The following is a 24,611-nucleotide window of genomic DNA, read 5'->3' on the forward strand; positions in this document are numbered from 1 at the left end:
CCACTGCAGATCAACTAATCCCATCAATGTAACAATATGTGTTATCTACAAAACTGTTTTATTCATGACACTTGCGCAGAAGTGCGGAAAGAGTTTTCAATTACATCTTAGTGTTGTTGAACAAAGTAGTTGAAAAGTTTGAAACACGTTTGTACGAAATTAAAGGTCATGGTTGTTTCACGGATTACGAACATATGTGAATATCCCATAGGTTTGAATGATGGAAAACTTTATGCAAATGATATGCAAATAATTAAGTCTGTTAAGAAGTTAAAAAATGGGATCAAGAGGCCATGTAACTTTTATGGTGTCTTACGAGGTACGTGTATTTCAAGGAAGATAACTCTAGCTGCAAAAAGAGAAGGGTCTCAGCGATAGTTTAGGTGATATTCATGATTGATAAAAAACTTGTGTCAAAACGTTCATACCGTGGCGGAAATAAAACAAAGCAAAACAAACAAACAAACAAACAAACAAACAAACAAACAAATAAACAAACAAACAAACAAACAAAATACAAATTTAATTATGTGTGATCTCACTGTTGAAAATGATCTCAAAATATAACGAAACTCAACCACAAATAGTTTTGATTGTTGGTTTTGGACACAACACATTATAAGAACGTTTTGATACTTGACTTTTATCAACAATCTTTATCCATTTTTGCAGCCCGGTTGATTTCTACTGTAGAGGTGAACGAGGTGAACATTACTAACGCTATCAGTAATTTGTCGTACATGTGTTACTTCGTTTTAATGAATATCATTACGGAAATTAATTTCTAAGAAAGCTGTCTACACAGAATATACGACTTTAATACTAATGAGTTGAACAAATTGAAAAAAAAATCCTAGGATAACTAATGATGATCAATCATAATACAACCATAATTTGTTGGTTGTCTGAATTGTAACCAGTAAGCTTTAATATGATTTCCAGTATCAAGAACTTTCCCGCCCTTTTTCTGACAAAAATTAATTTTTTTGGTAAAAATTCAAACAATTTTCGTTTAAAAACTGAATCACAGGAATATTCGATAAATTGATGACGAAATTTTGCTTCAACATTACATTATTCTCAATCCTAATAGGAAAGGAGCCGCCATTTTTATTGTGCGTATCGTAGGGACAGGGTTAATCTTGACGCGTAAATTTTCATACAAGTAGTTATACTGGCGATATGTCAATATTTAGGAGACAGTTTGTAAGGAGTCAACTCAACCCCTTAATTTGTGTTTCCCATGGGGATGGAAGTTTCATTCACTTACTTACATGCAAAATTAAATGTCGAACCATAAAGAAACATTGACGGACAAATTGATATGTTGCGTGGCTATAATTTGGCGCCAATTACATTATTTCCTGGATCATTCCATTATTTGATAGGGGTAATGCTTTCCTAAAATTGCTTCTGATTTAGTGTCGTCACACCAGCTTGAGTTTCAAGAATTTTGAATTTTTGATGAACATATTGGTATATTCATTAGGGAGTGCTTAGACCTGGCTTAGAGAGACGGAGAACACTAATTTCTATGTTGTGGTCCATGCGACTACACGTCTGTCAAAGTCGTTGCAGTCTAGAGTAATTTGCGTGAAACGTTATTATGCCTAATTTGTCACCGTGCTGAGCTGAGTTGATGTAGTTTTTCCCCGACCAATTTACCGAACCCTGGATTTACACGGTTTCACTGTCTTCAGAAGGATTTCAACACACAATCAATACGTTTTCTGTAAGTATGATACTAAGCTGACATACATCTTGGCGACTAACAAATGTAGACTTTTATTTGGACTTTTTCAGTTAAAATTATACATGTATATCGAAATAATGCATCGATAACTTCTTCTACATAAAAGTTGTCAAGTAAAACAATTCCGGATGTATATTCGACATATGTTGTTCATCTAAGGCAGAATTGAAATTTTCAAACATCTAACATTTTGAATTACACGAAAATGTATTTCGTCGTTTCAGAGCTCCCTACCAAAACGCAGTAATAAATTCTTCTTTCGTTACGTGTATAGCTTTGATAACATGTGATCTTAATCATTGCATCTAATATTACAGAGTTAAAAGCACGATATTTCGTTGAGATAAAATCCTTCAAAGACCTGATAGTCAAAAATCAACTGACATAGATATGGTTTCCTTACGATTAAAATCTCTAACAGTAATTTTGAATAGAAATGATTACATGCAATTTCGAATTCGAATCGACCACCTGTACTGAAACAACTTCTGAACTCTAAGTAATTATTTGTGTCTCAGTTTTCTACTTCAAATTTAATTTTGTTCACATAGCTTAAAACACGCCATGAAATAGTTCAAACGTTGACACCCCGATTGTATTAATATTTCCTGAAAATTACACAGAGCGAAAACGCAGTGCTTGGCTAGCTTTATTGCATTGGTTGATACAGCATAACAGTGGACGAGGCTAATGGCATAAAACAAACACGGTTGAGTGGTAATTTAATCAGGAAAAGGTTATGGGAAAATTGAATAACAAACTTAATTTCATTTACCATGCAAAATAAATAAGTTTGGAGAGCTCATTAATAGGCAAGGCATAACTGTGTCTTACTAATGAGGGGCACGAAAGGGACTGTTTTCAGTTTACTTTTTACATTTACTTAACTAAGAAAAATGACCATGCTATATTGAATTGTTCACGATCAGAGTCAAGTTTTAAAATTTTTTAGAGTGTTTACGTGTCAAACGATATATCCCGATATATATTAGCTGTGAAAGGACTGGCCATGCCAAATTTAATTGTATCTATGGAAGCAGTTAGTGAATGATTAGGTACAAAACCACATCGTTCAACTCATTTGTCTATCTAAGACCAAATTTACTGCATGACTTAACCCAGCCCATATTTGAATGTTGTACCACAGGCTGCGAAACCTGTGTAGAATCGAAGTTGTGCAAATCCTATGGGAATAGTCTTGTTAAAGGGACACACGTACACAAGTCCGCCATTTTTGTTACAGGACATTAAAGGGGAAGATATCTTGTGAACTGATGTTGTTTGATAAAAACTTGGATGTTAAATGAAATAAAAATGCGTTTCATTCACTTTCACTTAATATCAGCACGGAGTTGGCATCACTCAATCTGACGTATGAGGCTTGCTAGTCAGCTGTCAATTCAGCACACCTCTATATATAAGTTGTATTTTGGAATGAGTTTCGTTGATCAGTGCATGCTACTAATTAACATATTGCATAATTTGTATTGATTTTATTGTGTACGACACAACGTTGTACGGAGAAACCTGATTCGTTTGTCTTGGTTTTTAGAAAGTCTGAAAGACTTGCACTGCTATTGGGTGAGATTCTCTTACCCCATATAAGTGTTGATACTGTGGATAACGTGGTGATAAATAGAAGAGACTTTTATAACATATGTTGAAATTATCAGAGTTTGGTTATGCAACGACATTTTGCCATTAGATTGCACTGGGAATAAATACAGTACACACAGCCTGTAGTATGCCCCATCCTGTCGAAAAAGTAACGATATATTTTCAAACCACACGGAATGCAATATTAAGACGTAAAATGTTTACCTTCTGCCAGATTAACCTAATACAAGGGAAACAATGAAATTATGATTTATTAATATGTTAAACAGACACAAAAGTTAGCACGAAATATACTAACCAAGAGATTTTTTAACAGATAGAGTGATTTCAGAGACATGTACCTTATTCTACTGAATCTACCTTAGTATCTCTATTGTTGAGATATGTTGAGGACAACTCAGTCAACTTTTTAGATATTATTCACCAATATTTTCCGTCATTCAGCCTAGGAAAATACAAGTGGCCTAAGTGGTCTTGTTACAACGAGTCGCTAGACTGTCTTTTACAACTTTATCTTTTAATATGAAGCATAATTTATGAAAAATTGCACTGGCGATTTTGCACATTCTTTACTCATATTTCGAGCACCACAGAATCAATGACGTAGACGCGAGTTGTCGTGACGTAGACGACAAGGGTATAAATACTCATATTTTTGTTTTAACGCGTTCAACTTGGCTTGTGTGGTATATTAGGGATACTACACTGTGTTGTGTTCCGTGCTTACACATGGATGTTTAAACTTATGGCTGAAAAAACCTTGAATGTTGCCGACAAATCAATCAACATTTATACATCAATATATTTTATTAGCTGGGAATGGTCTCAGATGTTAAGAAATAATTAATTCTTTAGTTTTGAGTAGACCTGATTAATGTGAAATTGCATGCATCGGTTCACCGTGCTTAAAATAGACAGAAAACAAACAACCTTCCCGGAGTGACCATAAAATAGTTTAAATATCGAAATTGGCAAACATGCATGTGATATCTAATTGATATTGGGAACACTTCGTCTCACAATGACTAACATGGTTTGCTTATAACGTTCTTTTCAAGGAACCCGTCACTCTTAATCGCGGTTGGGTTAGATGTGTTCTACTTGGAGGGGGAGTTTCTGTGAATATATATAGTGCGGCCAACCAGAAAGAAACCTAGGAGAGGAGAGCTGTAGAAATTGAATCTATGCTATCATGGATGTGCAAAAATTGATTCATTATTGTATAAAGATAGATTCGGATTTAAAATCTTATAAAACGCAATTTCCTTTTCTCAACAATATTCTTTACTCCCTATCCTGATTCATATCATTTTAAGCTCATTCAGATGATGCCCGGTAAGGTAGGAAAATCCAGGCAAATTTGTTCGAACTTGCTCTGGATGTTTGATTAATGGTAAGAACAATTTATAACTACACCTGCCAACTTTTAGACAAGTAGCAAATTTGATATATCAATAATAGAAACTAAAAACATTGAAAAGAGGAGCGCGAGTGAACAGAATCAGTGGACACTACACATATTGTTTACCAACAAATAAAACCGACATAATAGACAGTCAACCCTACAACCACACTAATGGCCACCACCACCACCACCACCACCACCACCACCACCACCACCACCACCACCACCACCACCACCACCACCACGAACAACAACAACAACAACAACAACAACAACAACAACAACAACAACAACAACAACAACACGTGCATCACCAAATGCACAACCACTAACATCAACAACGAAAACTCTTACACAGTTATAGCCCCATGAAAACATAAGCATTTACCGACAAAGATGACACGCACTGCAAACTTTGACATGAGGCACTTATCATGTTTTCATGTACCTAATATCTCTCGGTGAACAATTCACAAAAAACTAGATTTAAATATTTCATTTTACACTGACAAAGGTGTTGTACACAGTGTAACTATGCTCTGCCAGACGTCATGCGTAAGCAAAGAATTTGAAGTTATACAGTAACCATTCCGAAATAACATTTGGTATGTAACATAATGACGTGGATGACGTATGCATGCAACATTACTATCATAGCAAATTAATCTCTGTGTACTGTCTCGTCCAAACTCAGACATTTTTAACGTCGACAAAATCTTTTACCCTGGAATGTGCCTCATCATATAATGAATTTTGATTGAAACTAATCAACGAACTGATGGGAATAATTGAATGTTCATTAAGGGCATTTTAATAAGTAGATGCACTCGATAGCAATGTTCGTTTAAAAAATAGCTTAAAGGCGAATGTGAAACTATATAAAAAATCACGCACAGAACTTCAGCGGACACGAGTCGAACTGACAGAAATTCTGAAACATAAAAATAAATACAGATATACGTGCTTAATCAGACTTCCTGTGTAAAATTGGCCTCAGGCAATGTTGTTGGATCTTAACCAACGTCTCCGGTGAGTTCGTTTCTGCTATTAGAATGCATTTAACGTGTGTACTGCTACTGGTAATGTACAGTAACATTAGCTATCAGCTGCAATTTAACCCCTGACCTCTAACTCGTGATCTTATCTCCGGCAATGTTACTCACATCACTTGCACTAAGTCAGTTGCTCTTAAAGCGAAGTCACTTTGTCTTACGTAGCTCGCTGATATAGCTTTGGTGGAATTTCCCTTGTTGATAATATCTACTATATTTGAAGTAATACATCACTTTGTACGTTGTACGACGTTTTCAATCTTTCACTTTTCTGGATATAATGAGAACAAATGCGAATCCATGTTGTTAAAAGTAAACGTGCGCTTAAAGGAAGAGTTTGTGTACTATACGTAAGAAAGCCAGTGGTAAGTTCCAAGACTTCATTCATATAATATACATCTTTCTTTATATATTTTTTTCACGTGGTGTAGGTAAACATTCCAGTGTAAGTCAATGTCATTTCAGGTGGTTTTGGCCAGACATAGTTCGAGTTTTGAACAAACAGAAACATGCGTTTTTTTCATTCATACGAGATACAATCAATTGAACAGCTTAGAATCGTTTATAGCAATGTTGTATTTACTAATAGCTTATACGTAGCAAAAGCACGACTTAAAACATGCGTTGGTGAACACTTCAACATTAGGAAATAACAAGCCACTTTTACTTCCAAATTTGACATTGAAATAAAATTAATTGCGACACAGTATTCCAATGTGTAACATTTGGGACCAACTAGCATACTTTAATGATACATTATCGAAGCTATATCAAGAAAAATATATTATCTGAAATATTGATGTGCTATTGTCATTAGTTTACTTTGAAGGTTCAACTGTCTCTGTTAGTACGTTAGAATGTGATGTTTTGTAGAGCTTTCCGCGAAGCGTATTTTAATCTACCCTGTTATGTTCTCAATACATGTATATAATGGAAGTAAACGTTACGTAATCATTGAATAATCGATATTCAATTTTAAGGAAAACAGTAACTCAAATAAAAAACATTTTTGTCCCTTAGTGTTGATTTTACTCCCATGTGAAGAAATAAGCGCAAACAAAACGCGGGCATATACGCGACTGAAAAAAACCTTATCAATGTACTTACATTCCATGTTCGATAGATCAGAGTTCCACTCCTGTTCTAAGCGCCTTGCGCCAAAAAATATAAAGTTGGTATGAGTGCGACAATTTTTTGTAGATGTAATTTTTTTTGTCAAAATTGAGACTGATATTTCGTTCATGTATGTCTGGTAAGGGGATCCGGAGGTCAGTCGTCTATATAGGTCAATGAAGACAAGAAGCTCATAAAGATATTTGCGACACTACCGCTGTCTTGTATCGTTAATATAAAGTCAATTTTCAATCATTTTTTATTGAGCCATGTGCTTCACTTGATTTTTATGTCAAGTAAAATACACCCTCGTTATAGCTGTCGCCCTAGACGAGTATTTCAATGAACGCAGACGATAACACTTGTCAGTGGAGGAATGCATGTGAAGGTATAGATAGCCCCGTATTGACGCAGTTTGGTATGCGGGAACAGAAATCATTTGGTCTGGGACAGCTGGCCACAGTGTCGAGGCCGTACCGAGGAGTGTGCGTGTGCTGATATCATACTAACTCAAGTAGTAGGAGTTCATGTGTACACTGACATTGGGGTCACAAATGTAATCTCACAATGACAACATTTAGAATGTTAATACCTCACAAAATTGTGAATGGTTGGGACCATAGACCCTACCCTGGTGTAGGGTCTATGTTGGGACATATTAAAATAGTGATCAATGTCGCGAATGGTGGTCAAAATATAAATATGATTTCTCGTGATCTCTTCATTCGATTTACGTAAATAGATATAATTTTTAAAGTTTCTGAATATAATCTTAAGTTGCCAGTTAATAAGTGTATTTCAGAACTTAATATATTTCAGGACTAAAATAATAAGCATGGAAGCAGTTTGTTTAAATATATTTGTATTTTCCGAGTACACCGAATTAATTACATTATGTTGTCATAGAGACGGAGTGGTACATATTGATTTATACGTATAAAAAAATCGAATTGTAAGTTGCAAATTAATTTAGTGTATTTCAGAACGTAATGTATTTAGTGTCTAAATAAAACAGTGAATTATGAAATGAGGTTTCGTGAAAGCCATATATGTATTTACCAGTACTAATGTCAGTTAATTATATTATGTTACCATGGAGACAGTGTGGTACATAATGGTTTGTATGTTTTAAAAAAATCAAATTGGAAAATGAAAACACTTTGTGATATATTACGATTATGTATTTAAAAAAAAATATTGAATTTCACTAATTTGAAAATAAAACTACTTTCAAGCGATCGAAAAAATAGTCAATGATTTGTCAGAGTACGATACAGTCGGTGTTATGTATTCGGAGCAAAAGGAAACTCTACTCGATAGTACTTTTATCGAAACATTTAGAAGTAAAGTGTCCTGTCATGGGTGAGGACCAAGGGCGATTGTATTCACCATGTGTATGTTCAACCCCTTGAGTGTATACAGTAAAAAAATAAACGTAAAATTTTATCCGCATCAGGAACTATACGTCGAAATATGTGGCAGCGAAAAAGACCTGAAATGTCACGATTTCAAAATAAACTGAAGACTGTGGGTTTTAAGGAATTTAAGTAGGCAAAGTTTCTCTGTTTAAATTTGTTTTCATTTTAGGGTCAGAAATAAGTTTTTTGCCATTAAAAGGGAACGAATCCCGTTCGTACATATGTATACGTTAGATTCTTGTCAAAAGCCTCTGAGAGTAAAACTTTGATAAATGTAAATAGACGTGATGTTTTAAAATTAAAAACCCCTTTTTAGACGAAATCTATACTAACAAAAAACTAAAAACTGTTTGAGTTTAAAACTATGGATATAGGATTACTAGATTGTATCATATATTTGAAGTATCCGTCTTATAGCAACATAACAAACATGTGAAATATGACTCGTCGTTGCCAAGGCAACGTCTACAGTGACTCACACAAATCATTGAAACATACGGGAGTTTTGCCGTACGGTAGTTGATTCGGTCGTCTTTGCTCCATACGGACCTGGTCATCATGTATTTTACATTAGCGTAATTAGAGTTGTCTGGTCCTAGTGCGCAGTCGCAGCAGTCTCTCGGGTCCGATTATACTATACTTCAATTAATTAACGTGACAGCGACTGATATCGATGTAGGTAGCATTACTAGTGAAGTAGGCAAACCGGGGAAACTACTTAGAATAATGCCATTTCCGATCCATTTACAAGCGGTACACCTTTCAATTTGTCAAGTATTCCGTGTGTAAACAATAAATGACGCTCAATCAAAACTAAATAGCCTGTCCAATTTGTACTACTACTTGCGTACAGACAAACAACCTCCATTCTATGATTTCATTTTTCTTCAAGGTCATTTTATTTTACCTCTTTACCGGTGGTTGGTATTTTTTTGAAGCAGTTTTAAATTGGGAATTTCCTGGAATACAAGAAAATTCATTAACGCTGTATTCAGGTTTACGCAACCACTGTAATTACCCTCTGTGACACTTTCCCCTTGACTTTCATTGATTTTCACGATATTCCCGCCTACAATTCTCTTATGCAGCAGGGTATTATATCCCTCCTTCGGAGAATTAGCACGTTTCAAAAATGAAATGGCGATACCGGGTAAATCTCGCATTTCAGGATTGAAGGCAAATTTTTCTCAAACATCTAATTCATCTGTGTTTCTCTACTCTTTCATTCACTGTCAAAACAAATACAAATACAATATTTCTTTGGTTATTTTACATCTTCAGAAAAAAATATAATATTTTAGTATAAATCTATTAACTATAGTTATGTCCTTCAGCCGCAAATCTCACAAAGAAGAATATCATAACTGTTTTCGTAAAAAGAAGCATTTTACCGTAACTGTGAGAATTTAGAAGTATGTATCGTCGTAAACCGCACCCTCTTTTACGGCACCGTCCACGACACACCGTTATTTCGTAGTGTCGCGGAAGAAATAACAGCTCTGGTTTGCGAGAATGAGAAGTATGGTGCGTGGTGGTTTTATAACGATGTTAAATCGAACCCAAACCACAGCCAAAAACTAAGAAACCCGTAAAAAAAAAACAGTGCATCGTAGCATGTCATTTTTAAAGAACATTTAGCGAGATTGCATGACAACTTTCTTTAATGCTTTTAATAGATTTTATCGTTCTAACCACTGTACATTCATAATAGATTCTCTGTGTGACCGAGAATATCAGTTGAAAATGAATGATGTTGTAAATGTATGCAAACTATGCATTACCTATGGCATCTATAATGAAGTAGGAACTCAGTGTAAATAAATGAACCGAATTAATTAATTATACGTGTGTGTTCACTGCAACTGGATTCCCTAAGCGCCTTAATTAATTCAATTCACGCTCCATTCGAATTCTGAGTAAAGAATTTGAAATCAGTTTTTGAATAATCGTTCTATCTCACTGGCATTTGACTTAACCGCTGAGTGACGCACCACTCTTGGTTTAACAAATTCTTGACGTAAATATTAATCTTTCTATCTTTTTATTTTATTTTACAGAGCTATGACGAAATAAAAGAGAAATGAATCTGCATCGGCTGCCATGGTTACTGGTGTTCTACGTTTCTACTGCACATTTTCAGCAATCTAATTCTCAGAACGGTAAGTGGCAATCTCAAAGGTGAAAGGTCAATGGAATTTATCTTTCCTTGTGATCTGAAATGACATTTTTTGCTAATTTGGTTGTTCAGAAGTCACCTTTGACCTCTCCTCCTGAGCCTCGCTTAAAAGATTGAGTTAAGGAATTTTAAAATGAACCACAAGTGGAAATTGTTTACTGTTGTTAGTTCATACAACCTAAAGCAATCAAGTCGGAAAAAAATTTTCCCGCCAAAAATTAACAAAAAAATGCGCGGGAATACACGTTTTCATGGAAAGAAGTTCATGACAAACAAGTCAAACAAAGCACTTGCCCAGGTACAATATAACGACTTTTGCTTTGTTTTTTATTCATACTTGGTACTGGTAATGCCGATATCAAAATTGTCAAACTCTTTTGACCACCTTCGTGGAAAGCTGAAATAACATTCACTCCAAGAGATCATAAACAGCGTGATGGTCGCTAAATAAAGTCACGAACATGTAGTTGACGCACAGTGTGTGTACCGTGTGTCAGCTGTTGCCACTTGAGCAGCTATGGAGATACACTATTTACGCAGATTTCTTAAAGCAGATTCAACATCATAAATCACCCTGAAGTTGATCTTTCAACAGAGTTTCGTCGAAATCCATTCACATAGATATTCTGTTTGAAACAGACAGACAGACAGACAGACAGACAGACAGACAGACAGACAGACAGGGGTGAAAACATACCCCCTCCAACTCGGGCGTTAACTTTATTGCCACATATAAATAATACACTTTATGTGGACTCGCAGCTCTTAATTTAAAAATTGAATTTCACATTATTTGATGTGGATACTTTCAAAGTCACCCATCCTGTTATTGGGCTACACCTATTGGATAGTTTCTCAATATAAAAAAAGAACAGCGCAAATTTTACTTGCAGCAAGCGTAGGGGGTTAGTGCACTCTGCTCTCTCTCTATATAAATTCTAAAGATGTCTTGAGACGAGAAACGTTAATAAGTTTAAGTAATTGAATCAAATGGAGCAGTGTTGTATCTAATTGATATAATTACACTGTAGTATGATGACTCACTGTGATAAGAAGGAACGTAAAGTTAAATGTCGTAATTTTAAGTGCTATCTCAGACAATACACCGAGTGCATATAGAACGATGCGTACGTGGTATCGAGACCAATTAGGCTGTGTCTCACTTCTTTACTTTAAATTAAATCGATACAGCACACACAGAATGATAATTAGATGGTATTCTCTCTCAAATACTTTTCGTCATTTATCTAAGGAGAAATACGAGTGACCTGAGGGGCCTTGTCAATTCGAGTCGAAGATAAAAACGTTAGGTCGTGCGTAATCATAAAGTTCTAGTTGAGTGAAGAAAAATATTGGGGAATAATATAATTATACATGCACAAGTGTAGACGTTATCAAATTTCTTCTATTCTCAGTCAAATATTGAATACATTCCTTTTGTCGCAGCGACAATACAGAATGATTAGAAACACCAAGCGTTGCTTCCATAAGTAGCCAGTTCAAACCAAAATATGTACCCTTTCATCGCACGATAAGCATATCGTATTCATCTAAACAAATTAATTTCATGTAAGCTATACATCAGCATAATACTTGGGGATTTCTCTATTCAGTGTAGTTTGTTTTACTTAAACCATGACCCCCCTCCCCAAAGAAAACCACCCACAAAGTTAAGTGGACATATAGCTAATATAAACAGTCTGCGGCCATTCTGATAAAACGAAACTTGATAACCACGGTATCTCTATTCCCTTTTGAGAATTGTGTAATGACCCATGGCTCTATAAGGTACTTCTTTGGAATCAACTACACAGTGTTCCGACGGTCTTATCTTTTTCCTTGGTGCGTTATTTACTGGAGATTCCCTAGTTATGGTAACGGCCGTATCCATGCATTTGTAAATTTTCTAACACTACCAGAAGACAATTGTAATGTCACAGAATGCATGCATTGACATTAATAGTATACGTATAGTTAGGTATTATAAGTGTTCTCTTCAGTAAACCATTTACAGACCAAGCTAGTGTCACTTTAACTCTGTGAAATCAATTTTTCTTAAAGGCGGGGTGGGGGTGGGGGGGGGGGGGGGGGGTGGGGGGGGCATGGACCCAATTTGAGATATTATAACCCCAAACCCTTAGCCTACTCGTCAAACTTAAACGTGTTTAAAATAAAGATAATCTATTTATCAACTACAACACATACACTGACTGAAAAATATTGTCAAATTCGTACCATAAGAAAACATTAATGTGATTTCACTAAGCTGAGATATCTTTGATATCTTTGTCTGATCACTGACAAACAAAGCTACAGTGAATTTCACAACACCATTCGGCTTTCCTGTTTGATACAACAACGCAGAAACCAACAAGAAACTGAATATGCCACACTCCAATAGTAAGATGACATTTTTTGCTATTTAAATGTCTTGCAACTCCATGGAGACATTCGGGCGCCAATGATTTTCTTTGTATCAAACACCCGATGAAGGGCGCGTAAAATGTCCTTTGCGATGTTCATTTGATGTCTGTATGGTGGCATGTTAGTTAGACAAATTGTAGCAAGAAACTGTCTTACTATCTTAAAGTGTAGCATGTGAAAATTCTACTTTTGGTTTCTGGGTGGCTGTACCAAACAGAAAAGCTGCACGGTGATTTGAAATTGACTGTATATGGTCTGCTACGACGAGATCACCACAACGTGACACTAACGTAAAACCAGTGGGTGAGTTGTAACAGCCTACCGAGAAGTCTGCACTTTGTCAGTATCAAATATTATTTCACCCTGTGAGATCTTCTATGACAAGATCACACTAATATAATCCAATATACGTCACCGTATGTGGCAAACTTAACAGTCGCTATTTATAGTTGTTTAACCTTTACAAAATGTCAAGTCATGACATCATCCGGTATAGAGATAGCACAAAACTACTATATAACGGGATAACGTGTACTTAAATCGAAGTTTAATAGTGTCAAAATTAGCAAAGACATTTTAGTGGCCTTTAACTGCCTCTTTTTAGACAGAAATAGTACGACAAAAGCAAGTCTCCGGGCTACGATCAAATAGTCTACACTCAAACGTTTTGGATGATCCACTGTTATAACGGACATTCCGAGAAAAAATAATTAATCCATGCGAATTTTAACCCCCTTCATATTCAATCTTAAAATAGTCTTAAAATCTGGCTTTCAGACAATATTGTTGTTTTCAAATTCTTGACTATTTCAAAACAAAAAGGCAACATCCCGGTTAGAGAAAATTAAAAATATAACGCTTGAAATAATTTAGAGACCTGACTCAAAAAGTATCAAATTCATGTCAATCAGCATGGTAGGATAGTAAGGCCGCCTTCCCGCCATTTTTTCTTGTTGTTTATAAATCTGACGACATTCACAAATCGCCAGTATGCTTTGATTACTCGCAACCTTCAGTATAATATTACTACACTGCGTTGAACTTCTGACTTTTCACGGGTATAATTTACTTATTTGTGTCCAATCTACGTACGTGTCATTTCACTACACGCACAATCTGTTATACGCACCGTACAGCTGCTCAGCTTTATTATTTTTATCTATTAATAGCGTCAAAATTGTCATGAACTACTTTACGAGAGCGATATGTCAAGTGGTCATTTGGACACGGCCACTTTGACGTCATAAAGTGCTGGTAACTCCGTCATACTCTGGAGACCGCGAGTTAGTGAACGATATCAACCTTCAAGAATGTCGACCGAAAGCATGTTCGACATCTTTTTGTAATCATACGTCTATCAGTTTGATTAAACGTTAATTCCAGATTCAGAATGAATCAATTTATTTTAATTCAAAGCAAAACATAAAAAGCAACAAATTTGCGCGGGTGGATTTGGCGGTGAAGAGTCAGACGAATCGTATAAAACGCCGCCAAAAAATTTGCTAAGATGAATTTTGGCGGGAAAGTGTCAGACGACATGTATACGTTTGGTAAAAATAGAAGTAACACTTTCCAACAGGATCGGTATCAATCATAGAATATAATTAAAACTGCCGTGGCAAGTATATTTTTAGAAGAAAAAAAGACAATGATCACTCAAATGTGACAATCTATCACATGCTCTGACCAGTCAGGAATTTTATCATGGTGACCTCGCCATGACCCCTTTGTGAGACAACAACAACGTTTGATGGTCATCATGCAAAAGTCACAAATAATGGGCCTTAAAAATAATAATTTTGGCGGCACTAGAACTAAAAGATAAAACTGGGAAAGCAAATCAAACTATCGCGAATGAATTTTGTGCTCTAGGAAACACAGAAACTATAAATCAACCCTTTTCATTCCAGGTATGTGGAGTATATAAACGAAATGCAGGGTTGTCATGTAAGTTATTTGACATAAACATGGAAATAAAAATACACCGAATTATGATTTTGGAAAAGTATGTATGTGTGTTTCGTCAGGAAGACAGACAGACAGATGTGCTATTACCGCCCGGTATTTCCGGCCTAGATTCGCCGAAATTCTGTCATTATGGACACACATGTGTACCCTTGACTTGATTCATAGGAAAACTTAATTAAAAACGTTATTTTAGTAACAAATCATATCAGAAAACAGAGGAAGAAATGGTTCAAGAATGTTCTATCGTGTCACCGACACTAAAACACAACATCACCTGGCCACATTCATTATACTGGGACCTCCTGTGACGTCATACCCTGTGCTATAAATTCACAGTGCCAGATTGCAAAGCTTTCCTGTCACGAATGAAACAATTGATTAATGGAAGGGTCGTGATCTCGTCAATGATATGACAAACTTACGAGTATTACCTCACAGGCGGAATTAGCAGAAACAGGCTATCAATTAATCTTTGTCTGACGAAGACGTCTATTGATGTCATTAAATACACGTAGGTAAAGTGTACATGCGTACGTACGTATGAATGTGCTATGTATGTATGTATGTATGTATGTATGTATGTATGTATGTATGTATGTATGCACGTATGTATGTATGTATGTATGTATGTATGTATGTATGTATGTATGTATGTATGTATGTATGTATGTATGTATGCACGTATGTATGTATGTATGTAGCTTCCTGCGCTATCTCAACATAATATTGGTTTGGTAGTTTTGTTAGATGAAATGAAAAGGATAAACATGTAGGGCAGCGAGACGCAAGTATGCCACATATTGTATAGAACGTAATTTTTATACAACGTTTGTTATTTTTTCGTGAAGTTTGTGTTGGGTGAGGGCGCTCGCATTGTTCTCGCTTCAGAAACTTTGTACAGATAGCTGAGAAAAGAAAGCGATCTTATGTTCATCATCGATAGAGTCTCAACTGACTTTGCTAGAATCATCATCGCTTATTGAAAAGTCAATGGTATTAAACCTTCACTGGCTGCAACGTGAACATTTTACTAGTGATATTTTATCTGCGCAGTAAAGATGCGCAGTAAAAAGACCAAGATTCAACCCTTAATTAGTGATAAATGTTATCCACAGGTAGTGTAGTGACAGGTTTAAAACTTTAGCGAAAGCTTGGTTTTGATTCTCCTCCATGTTAGTTTGACTTGCCTTATACCTATATATGGTAGTACTCATCAAATATTCAATATAGGTCACGAACTTTCAGTCACAGTAATTACATATACCGCATATTATTCACAGCGTGTCTCGTGAATGATTACATTTTGTGTGCAAATAGAACGAGTTGTGGTCGAAGGAGGCACTGATTTTAGGGTTCGTATCGTAAAATACAAATTCAGTACGTGGTGTGTGTATGGCTACATACGAAAGTTGGAAGAGATTCAATATACTTCATGGTGTACAATATTGAAAAGTAAGTCATTATAGCTAACATCACAGTTTCAAAAAATGGCCCAGTTGCCGCTAGTGCAGCTTTTAAGTCGATGAGCGTCGGTTTACCTGCGATGTCACCTGTTGGTAGCGTCTACAGTCGTTACACAGTATATTGAATTTAATACAACGTACCTATGTTTTGTCTCAGGTAATTGTCAACGTGGCGAGAAGGTATTCCAAGATGGTGAAGTCTTTTCATGGGATGAAGATCCATGTTCAAGATGTAAATGCAATGTACGTAAGATGGAATCTTACAATTATGCACATTAAGAAACCGAATCATCCTTCGATTGTTGCCATAGTTACAATATTGAAATAATTTGATGTAATTCTTTCATGGAATGCCATTTTATCAGTCAAATCGAGTATACTTTATATTTGAAATTATTGTAGTTTTGTTATGCATTTCTTATTTTAAAATCCGAATGTTATTTCAACTATTTCATTTTCTAGAATGGTGAGGTAACGTGTAATGTACAGAAGTGTGATGAATTGAAATGTGAAGTCAAAATAAAATGGCCAAATGAGTGCTGTCATCGATGTAGTGGTAGGTATTAAAGTCACTGTTGTACATTAACATGTGTCTGTCTGTCTGTCTGTCTGTCTGTCTGTCTGTCTGTCTGTCTGTCTGGCTGTCTGGCTGTCTGTCTGTCTGCCTGCCTGCCTGTCTGTCTGTCTGTCTGTCTGTCTGTCTGTCTGTCTGTCTGTCTGTCTGTCTGTCTGTCTGTCTGTCTGTCTGCCTGCCTGCTTGTCTGTCTGCCTGCCTGGTTCTTTTTTAATTCTGGATTCTTACGGAGACTTTTTATTAATCTGCAATTGATGTACCGGTAATTCCAATGTAATCATTCACATTTCACTTTAGATATGATTGTACATGATAGCGCTGAGAAGAACAAGAATCCTATGCCAGAACCGGTTATGATGGTAGCATTATCAGATGACCCAGCGCCAGCAACGACCACTGCAAAAATTATATTACGTTTACCACCTCCGCCGATGATTCCTCCCCCACCGCCGTCGATGATGGCGATATTGTACAATCATACGAATGACAACAAGATTCCAGTTACCCCGCCGACTACTTCACCGGAACCCACTCCTGTTCCATGTGTAAGGTTTCTTTAGCAAAATTTATTTTTCAACTGAAAAATTAGGAAGTTTCCTAAGGGAAAGGCAAATTAAACGAGTATTTCCACTGCTATTTTGTGAACGAAAGGAAATCTAGTTTAAAAAATATACTTCTGATTGAAATTTGGTCAGTTGATATCCACTCCAGTATAACGAGTCAAACTTTGGATCATTAACATATTTAAATCACAGAAGTTGTATCTTTAATTTTCAGCACACATTTCAAATCTGCAAGATGATTTTCTTATGATGACCAACTTTTTATTAAACGCACGTATCATCGTATTTTATATAGGTTACAGTATCGACATCATGTCGTATATTTTGTTGCAAAACATACTGCTATATTGCCTCGATTTAGCCTAAAATTGACATTGATGTACCTGTAACATAAAATGTTGGCACACATTTGTCGCTTTTGTCCATTAATCGAGACGCGAACTTGACTTAAGAGCAACACAGTTATATCCGGAAAGATTTGGTGAAATTTTCATTTGCAGGAATGCTTGTATACAGACTATAGTTGTTAGGGCTACAATAAATCGGAACCACGCTCTTATTATAAGAAGTAATTTAAAACCATTTCTTTCTTTTTAAGGAATCTGAGAATCAAGTCGAGCATTGCTCCTCGCCATGTGGATGTAAACAAGGCCCACAAGGTCCTGAGGGACCCCCTGGACCAATGGGTCCTCCCGGCCCTAAAGGACCAGAGGGACGAAAGGTTAGGTTGGACTTTGATAACTCCAGGACAAAAGCAATGCTTTACAAATATGTTCATGTGTCACAAGGGATTGTGAAGTATGGAAGTGTTTTATCAGAGCCTCAAAAATTTAACAGATAGAATTGAATGGCACGTGTAATAGTTGGTATGCAAATAGCATTGTACAATATCGCCTATTTAACATGCAACCAAAATAGTGGAAGAATGTAGTAATACTTTAAAGACACTTGCAGCCAGCCATATTATCTAATTTTGTATGCATTCACTATCCACACATTTATGTTGATGTAAGAATTGTCCATATGAACACTTTCTATCTGCTCAAGGTGTATATTCATTTAAGACAATTTGTGGTATGCCTTGATGAAATAACACATTTGTGACAAGTTTGAATGTACAGCTATACGTGCATAAACGTTGTAATCATAATTCAAATGCACCATTGTTACAACTGTACGTTGAAGCAGTGACAACAACTCTCCAAGTTTACATTACAGGGTAGGCGTGGTAAGAAAGGCAACATGGTTAGTAACGTTCATCAAAACCATTGTAACAAAAAGATCTTACTTCTATCATCACTCCCTCCATTGTATCCATTTTAGTCATTAAATCCCATAAACTAAAGTTATATTAATTTATGTTATTTTTCATGCTGCAATGCCCATACACACTCCCACATATACCTACCTATTTACCTACATATCTACCTACCTACCCACACACCTACATATTTTCACACACACACACACACACACACACACACACACACACACACATATGCACATAGATGGCTAGATAGATAGATAAATAGATAGATTGATGGATAGATAAATAGATAGATAGATAGATAGATACATGCATGCATACATACGTATATACAAATTATGTAATACATAATATTTATATATATATAATTAAAATCATGAATAACATTAAAGTCAGTCATACTAACTTGCTAACATTTGCTTGGTGACACTCCTTCTGTAACTAAACTAACGTATATGAGAGTGTGGAAATAATGACTGATATAGTCTATTCGAAAGGCATCAATTCCTTTCTCTTCATATATCATTATTTTCGTCGACATTCAGACTCATTATATTACAATTAAAATCAGTTTTTATTTCTGGTAATTTTGGCTGAACCCAAAGAATGTTTGGAGTCACGACTTTTGTGTGTGGGGCATCGCTTTGTATCAATGCCTCGAAGCTATTTGAATGGCTATACAATCAAATGTGTTGCTGTGGATGTGTAATGTTTTAGTGGTTTAAAGTTAATGACTTAACTATTACTATAACTATAACTATAAACATTAATGTTTCATTAACAGTGATTGTTTAAGTTAGTGACATCATCATTTGTGGTCATCAATTATTCGTTAAAGTGACACAGTCTGTAACTGGTGTTCAATTTTTAACTAAAGTCAATGTACAAAATGCAAATACACAACGCACACTAGAAGTAAAGCTGAATAAAAAGTGCGGAAGCTGTTGGATTTATAATACAAAGAGGCTTTGAAACCGAGACGGGTGTTTTTGGAAATATTTGGTAACCAATATATTATGTCACAATATCCTGTCATTACTTATGTCATATACACTTTCCTACCAATTGCTCTACCAGCTGCTGTCATGATTTAGCATGCTTTACTTGGAATAACATAACAATATTTCAGTAATATGGAAAAAAATATTCACCAAATACCATAGGGCTACATACTGTGTCCCTTTAATTGAACATTCATATTTTGCCTGAATTTCACCCGACAAAGAACACAATGATAGAAATATGGTGAAAACAGTGTACAGATAATGAATCCTTGATATCTTTGTGCATTCCTTCACCTTACTTTTATAGAACAAAGCACAGAACAGTATTTGAACTAGCATAAAAAGTATTGGAAAAATGGCGAGTTCCTTCGAATAAAGCAGCCTTAATGACACATAAATCACTCAACATTTTAAACGGTGGGGTTTATGACTAATTGCTTTCTAAACATAAATCACAGAATTAAATACGGTAATAGTACATGTATAATGTTTTGGATACTTATGTAAATTAGTGAGTTTCACACGACGTCAATGGCCTTTATATCTTATTTGAGATACGTTTTTGTACAGGGCGCACCTGGTCTTCAAGGTGAACGTGGTCTACCAGGATTGAATGGCGTTCCAGGTGTTCAAGGATTAAAAGTAAGTTTCTGGTTTCTAGTTTTGAGATTTTAAAGGTGATCTAACATCATACAAACACAGTGCCTCTTTGTGGCACAGTAGGACGTGCTATGTCACGGGAAAAGGATGCTATTGGGAGAGCTCTCGAGGACAGGGTGGTCATAAACTCACTTTCATTAAGAATGTTATATCGATGTTGACTCATATCTGAAAATCTGTCTTTTACAGGGCGAAGAAGGTGTGAAGGGTGAAAAGGGTGATGATGGCTTACAAGGACCTAAAGGACCTTCCGGAGAAACGGTATGTTATGGCAATGTGACTGTCGTGATGTCAAATTGAAGAAACATGCGCAGTTATGTCAATCTAAATAAAGCATGTGCAGTTAGGCCAATCTGAACGAAGCATATGAAGCTGTTTGCACGCGGTATGCTGTCATGGTGCATGGCGCTTAACAAAAATGAAATAGCATCTACGTCAAGCACTGCTAATGTGGCTTTGACTACTTATTTGAAGTGCTTGTTTGGGGATTTGCGGTTAAATGTGATGGAAACGTAATCTCCGGTAAATGTTCACGATCACATACTCAATATTGTCCTGCCCAGCTGAGCGAATAACAAACTGAGACCGTCGCCTGCATACTTGATGTTACTAACGCACGTCCTGGTTTCGAATGAATGTATTGCAATTGTATTTTACATACTTTAACGGCAATGGTGAGGGATAGACTCGAGAAAACCAAAGACATAAGCTTTCTCAACGCCAGCTGTATGCCACAGAAATGAGCAATATTACAGCACATCGATGATTTCCAAAGGACAAAAGAATAAACATTCAATTATCTCTAGCCATTTGCCACCGTCGACGTGATCGTTATGTAAAGAAAAAATTACTGGAGAAATGATGTTGTGCATTATAGGTAGAAGCCACAATTGACAACCATTGAGAGATAATAGTGAAATAAAATACTTAAACAGTTGGCAAAGTCAAATATGAAGGACGAAGACACATTGTCAATGTAATCATCAATATATAGCTTAACTCTACCTATCTATTTATTTGACATATTACAGGGTATTCAAGGACCACGTGGTTTGCAGGGACCCATGGGTCGAAATGGTACAAAAGGCAGGAAGGGAAGACGAGGGAAAAAGGTATAAAAGGGTTAACGTTCATCTTTACAAATTACATCTTCATATATTAAAATGTTATAAATAAGGCAACGATTGTAGATAAACGATGACGTATCAGACGGGGGGGGGGGTGCCTGTCACGTGACCTGGTATCCCCCTCCTCTGTATCAGACCACAATGTAGGGAAAGAGTAAACGATAGCTGATAACAGTATTATATGAAACGATTTCAATCCACGTTAAAAACGATCAACACAAACGTAACTAGCGGTATATACTCAAGCTTGCAGAGTTTGTATTTTAGCATAATCTCAATATTTGAAAAAGGCATAATCCACAATCTTTAAACGTGTCTTGTTATCCAAGTTTCACCTCAAAAGTGTCATAGTTTATACTACTACTTAATCGTACTGGTGTCAATAATTGGAAGAAATTATGTATTTAAACAATTACATAATAGTAATAAATATTTGTGTAATGGCTGTTAAGAGAATGGCAATAGCTATCGTGATTAATAAAGCCACAGTATGATCATTAGTGGTCGCTACTAGTTTGAAGCTAAAGGTTCTAAAATATCAAGTAGTGTCCGGGACTATACCATAATATACTCCCTTTAATCTGTTTATCGACTATTAGAATGTTATATGTGATATAATGCATAATGTTACATTCACAAGCCTAGTATTTTGTATCTCGGTAGAGTTACCAAATGAGATTATTTCTCTTATAGGGTGATCGTGGTGAAACCGGAATTCAGGGGCCAGGTGAGAAATGATACTGATAAAATGGATTTGCTTTATTGAGACTTCAACATGATCAAAGTTCCTTTCCAGACGATTTTCCTTGGATATGAGTATTTGCTTTGTGTTAATGAACAATCGAAAATAAATTTGTCAAACAAGGAAACATTTTCTTTTCAATTTAGACGGTTCAAAAGGCAGTCAAGGAAATGATGGATCAAAGGGTGCACCAGGTAGACATGGTCTCCCAGGTCCAATTGGCCCGAAGGGGGAAAAAGGAGATTCCGGATTGCCGATACCATCTGGGGTATGTACTGCATCGTTTAAAGGGTCACCTTCATCTGGTGCGCATGCTCGAATACAAAGCACTGCCTGTACACAGATGTTGCTCACTAGTGCTGTATGATGGCATAGCTTTAAGTCAACAACTTTGACGGGGAACAGAAGAGATGCTCTTCCATTCAAGAAAAGAGACAAACTCATCAAATGCTAAATTTATAATTAATTGAAAATGAATATATAAAATATGAAGTCTTGTCCTCACTCAGTGAGAAATATCAAATCTAGACACTTCTGACATAATCATGGTGCCTTTGTATTTGGGATTATGTTTGTACAACTTTGATTGGTGATCGAATTTGCAGTGAAATTGATTGTCAAATTATGGACTAAATTTGATTTCACAAATCCTTGTCATAATTTAGAATGAATATTCAATACTGACATCTAGACTATGTATCGTTTTCTTGCAAATCCAGCAAGTAGTTATAGTGAGTACAGAGCTGGAGATGAATAAACTCACCAAAGAAGGTCTCATAGCATACTGTATGGAGGATAAGAAGTTGTATCTTCGTGATGACATCAGTTGGAAGTCTGTTCAAATGAACGGGGTTTCATCAACTACCCCTTCACCTGACAAATGTCCACCTTGTAAAGAGGTAAGCCTTGTTTGTTCGATTGACAACCGAATGGATATTCTAATGTGTGCTGATGTGCACCATGATTTATTTAGACTACAAATGGTTATCGTGAACAACTGAGCTCCCCAAATCTTGGAACAAACCATTGACGTCGTTTCTACATTACAATTACAAATGGTGGTGAACATAATTCGTGTATCATTAGCTTCTGTCCAGACTTCTTTTAGAGCATATGAAGGCGAAAACTCTAATCCACATTTAGAAGTAACAGAATTTATCAAAGTACGCTGCATTCTTATCATTGTTAGATAGACCACTGATCTATGAAACTTTCATTTCTTAGCAGGAAGAAAAGAAACCAGTGTGTGGAAATAAAAAAGTAGAGAACGGTGAACAGTGTGATGATGGCAATTTGGATGACTCAGACGGGTGTATAGGTAAGTATCATATACAATATCTTTTTCAAACAGAACATGACAACATTCCTGAAAATTGTGATATTGGTTTTGTTTTATATATATACTAAAAGTTAACTTGGATTGGGATAATTCGCACATAACTGTCTGCTGAATCATCGCATTTTAATGATCTGCTAACGTGGTATGCAAATGCCATTCTATTAACAGATTGCTTTGATTGTTACACCAAATGACGGATTAATTGTTTAAATACAATAATTATTACCATATGATAGATCTGGTGAAATAGTTTCTAGGCAGTTATTTAATATTTGTGATGAATATTTGTCACCTTCACATTGTTTCCTATTTCTACGATGACATGAGTTGCGCTGATACTGTGTTTTGTTCTTTATTTTCTAGAAGATAATATAACACCCCTTATTGTAAGCATAAATTAATAAGACGCTGACCACCCTTGCCGCCCTTTTCGAATATTTTTCCTTCCCAACACCCCTTTTTGGCTTGCTCCGAGTTCGTGGACGGGATGTTTTCTACCTGATATTTTAAACCTTGGCACCAACATTTTGAAGAGACGTGGAACAGTAAGATACCATTTAAGCCCTCAAATTTCTCACCATTTCTACTTTCATTATTTCATTATTGACTTGTCTTGCATGAATTATCATTTATAGTTGTCCAATAATGCACGAATTTCCTTTTGAGTGATATTTTAATTAGAAGCGTTTAGACAATTATGATTTAGCATGCACTGCACATGATCACGGCAGTGTTTAGTTTTATTACTCAAAGCACTGATCGGCAAATGCAATGTGACCCTTTATTCAGAGCATGCGCATGTCATCTTTGAATAAATTAATCAACATTTTGATTAATAGTCAGGCTACTGCGCACACGTATGTATGAGTAGAGGGCATGATAGTACGTTCATGATGGACGAAAGCACGAGTTATCGTTCCCATCAAAATAGTAGGTCTGTATGTAC

The 24,611-nt window shown here is 35.9% G+C and overlaps 1 protein-coding gene across 11 annotated transcripts in view; it reads left to right on the forward strand.

Annotated features, from left to right (window-relative positions):
- Positions 1-24,611, forward strand: part of LOC144450491 (uncharacterized) — a 32,319-nt gene that overhangs the window by 6,077 nt on the left and 1,631 nt on the right. For 5 of the 11 annotated variants that reach the window (XR_013482250.1, XM_078141124.1, XM_078141123.1 and 2 more), the window contains exons 2-14: positions 10,416-10,517; positions 16,547-16,632; positions 16,852-16,945; positions 17,261-17,508; positions 18,125-18,247; positions 18,745-18,771; positions 20,368-20,439; positions 20,647-20,718; positions 21,489-21,569; positions 22,278-22,311; positions 22,473-22,594; positions 23,046-23,225; positions 23,551-23,644. Coding sequence is in view for 9 of the 11 variants with exons in the window: in XM_078141124.1 (XP_077997250.1) it covers positions 10,439-10,517; positions 16,547-16,632; positions 16,852-16,945; positions 17,261-17,508; positions 18,125-18,247; positions 18,745-18,771; positions 20,368-20,439; positions 20,647-20,718; positions 21,489-21,569; positions 22,278-22,311; positions 22,473-22,594; positions 23,046-23,225; positions 23,551-23,644 (1,312 nt within the window). In the remaining 2 variants the exon portion in view is untranslated. Of the gene's footprint in view, positions 1-1,449; positions 1,733-5,973; positions 6,193-10,415; positions 10,518-16,546; positions 16,633-16,851; positions 16,946-17,260; positions 17,509-18,124; positions 18,248-18,744; positions 18,772-20,367; positions 20,440-20,646; positions 20,719-21,488; positions 21,570-22,277; positions 22,312-22,472; positions 22,595-23,045; positions 23,226-23,550; positions 23,645-24,028; positions 24,600-24,611 lie in introns of those variants that run through there. The other 6 variants (XR_013482251.1, XM_078141125.1, XM_078141120.1 and 3 more) reach the window with 6 other exon arrangements.

The sequence above is a fragment of the Glandiceps talaboti genome, chromosome 20 (assembly GCF_964340395.1).
Source record: "Glandiceps talaboti chromosome 20, keGlaTala1.1, whole genome shotgun sequence".
NCBI lineage: Eukaryota > Metazoa > Hemichordata > Enteropneusta > Spengelidae > Glandiceps > Glandiceps talaboti.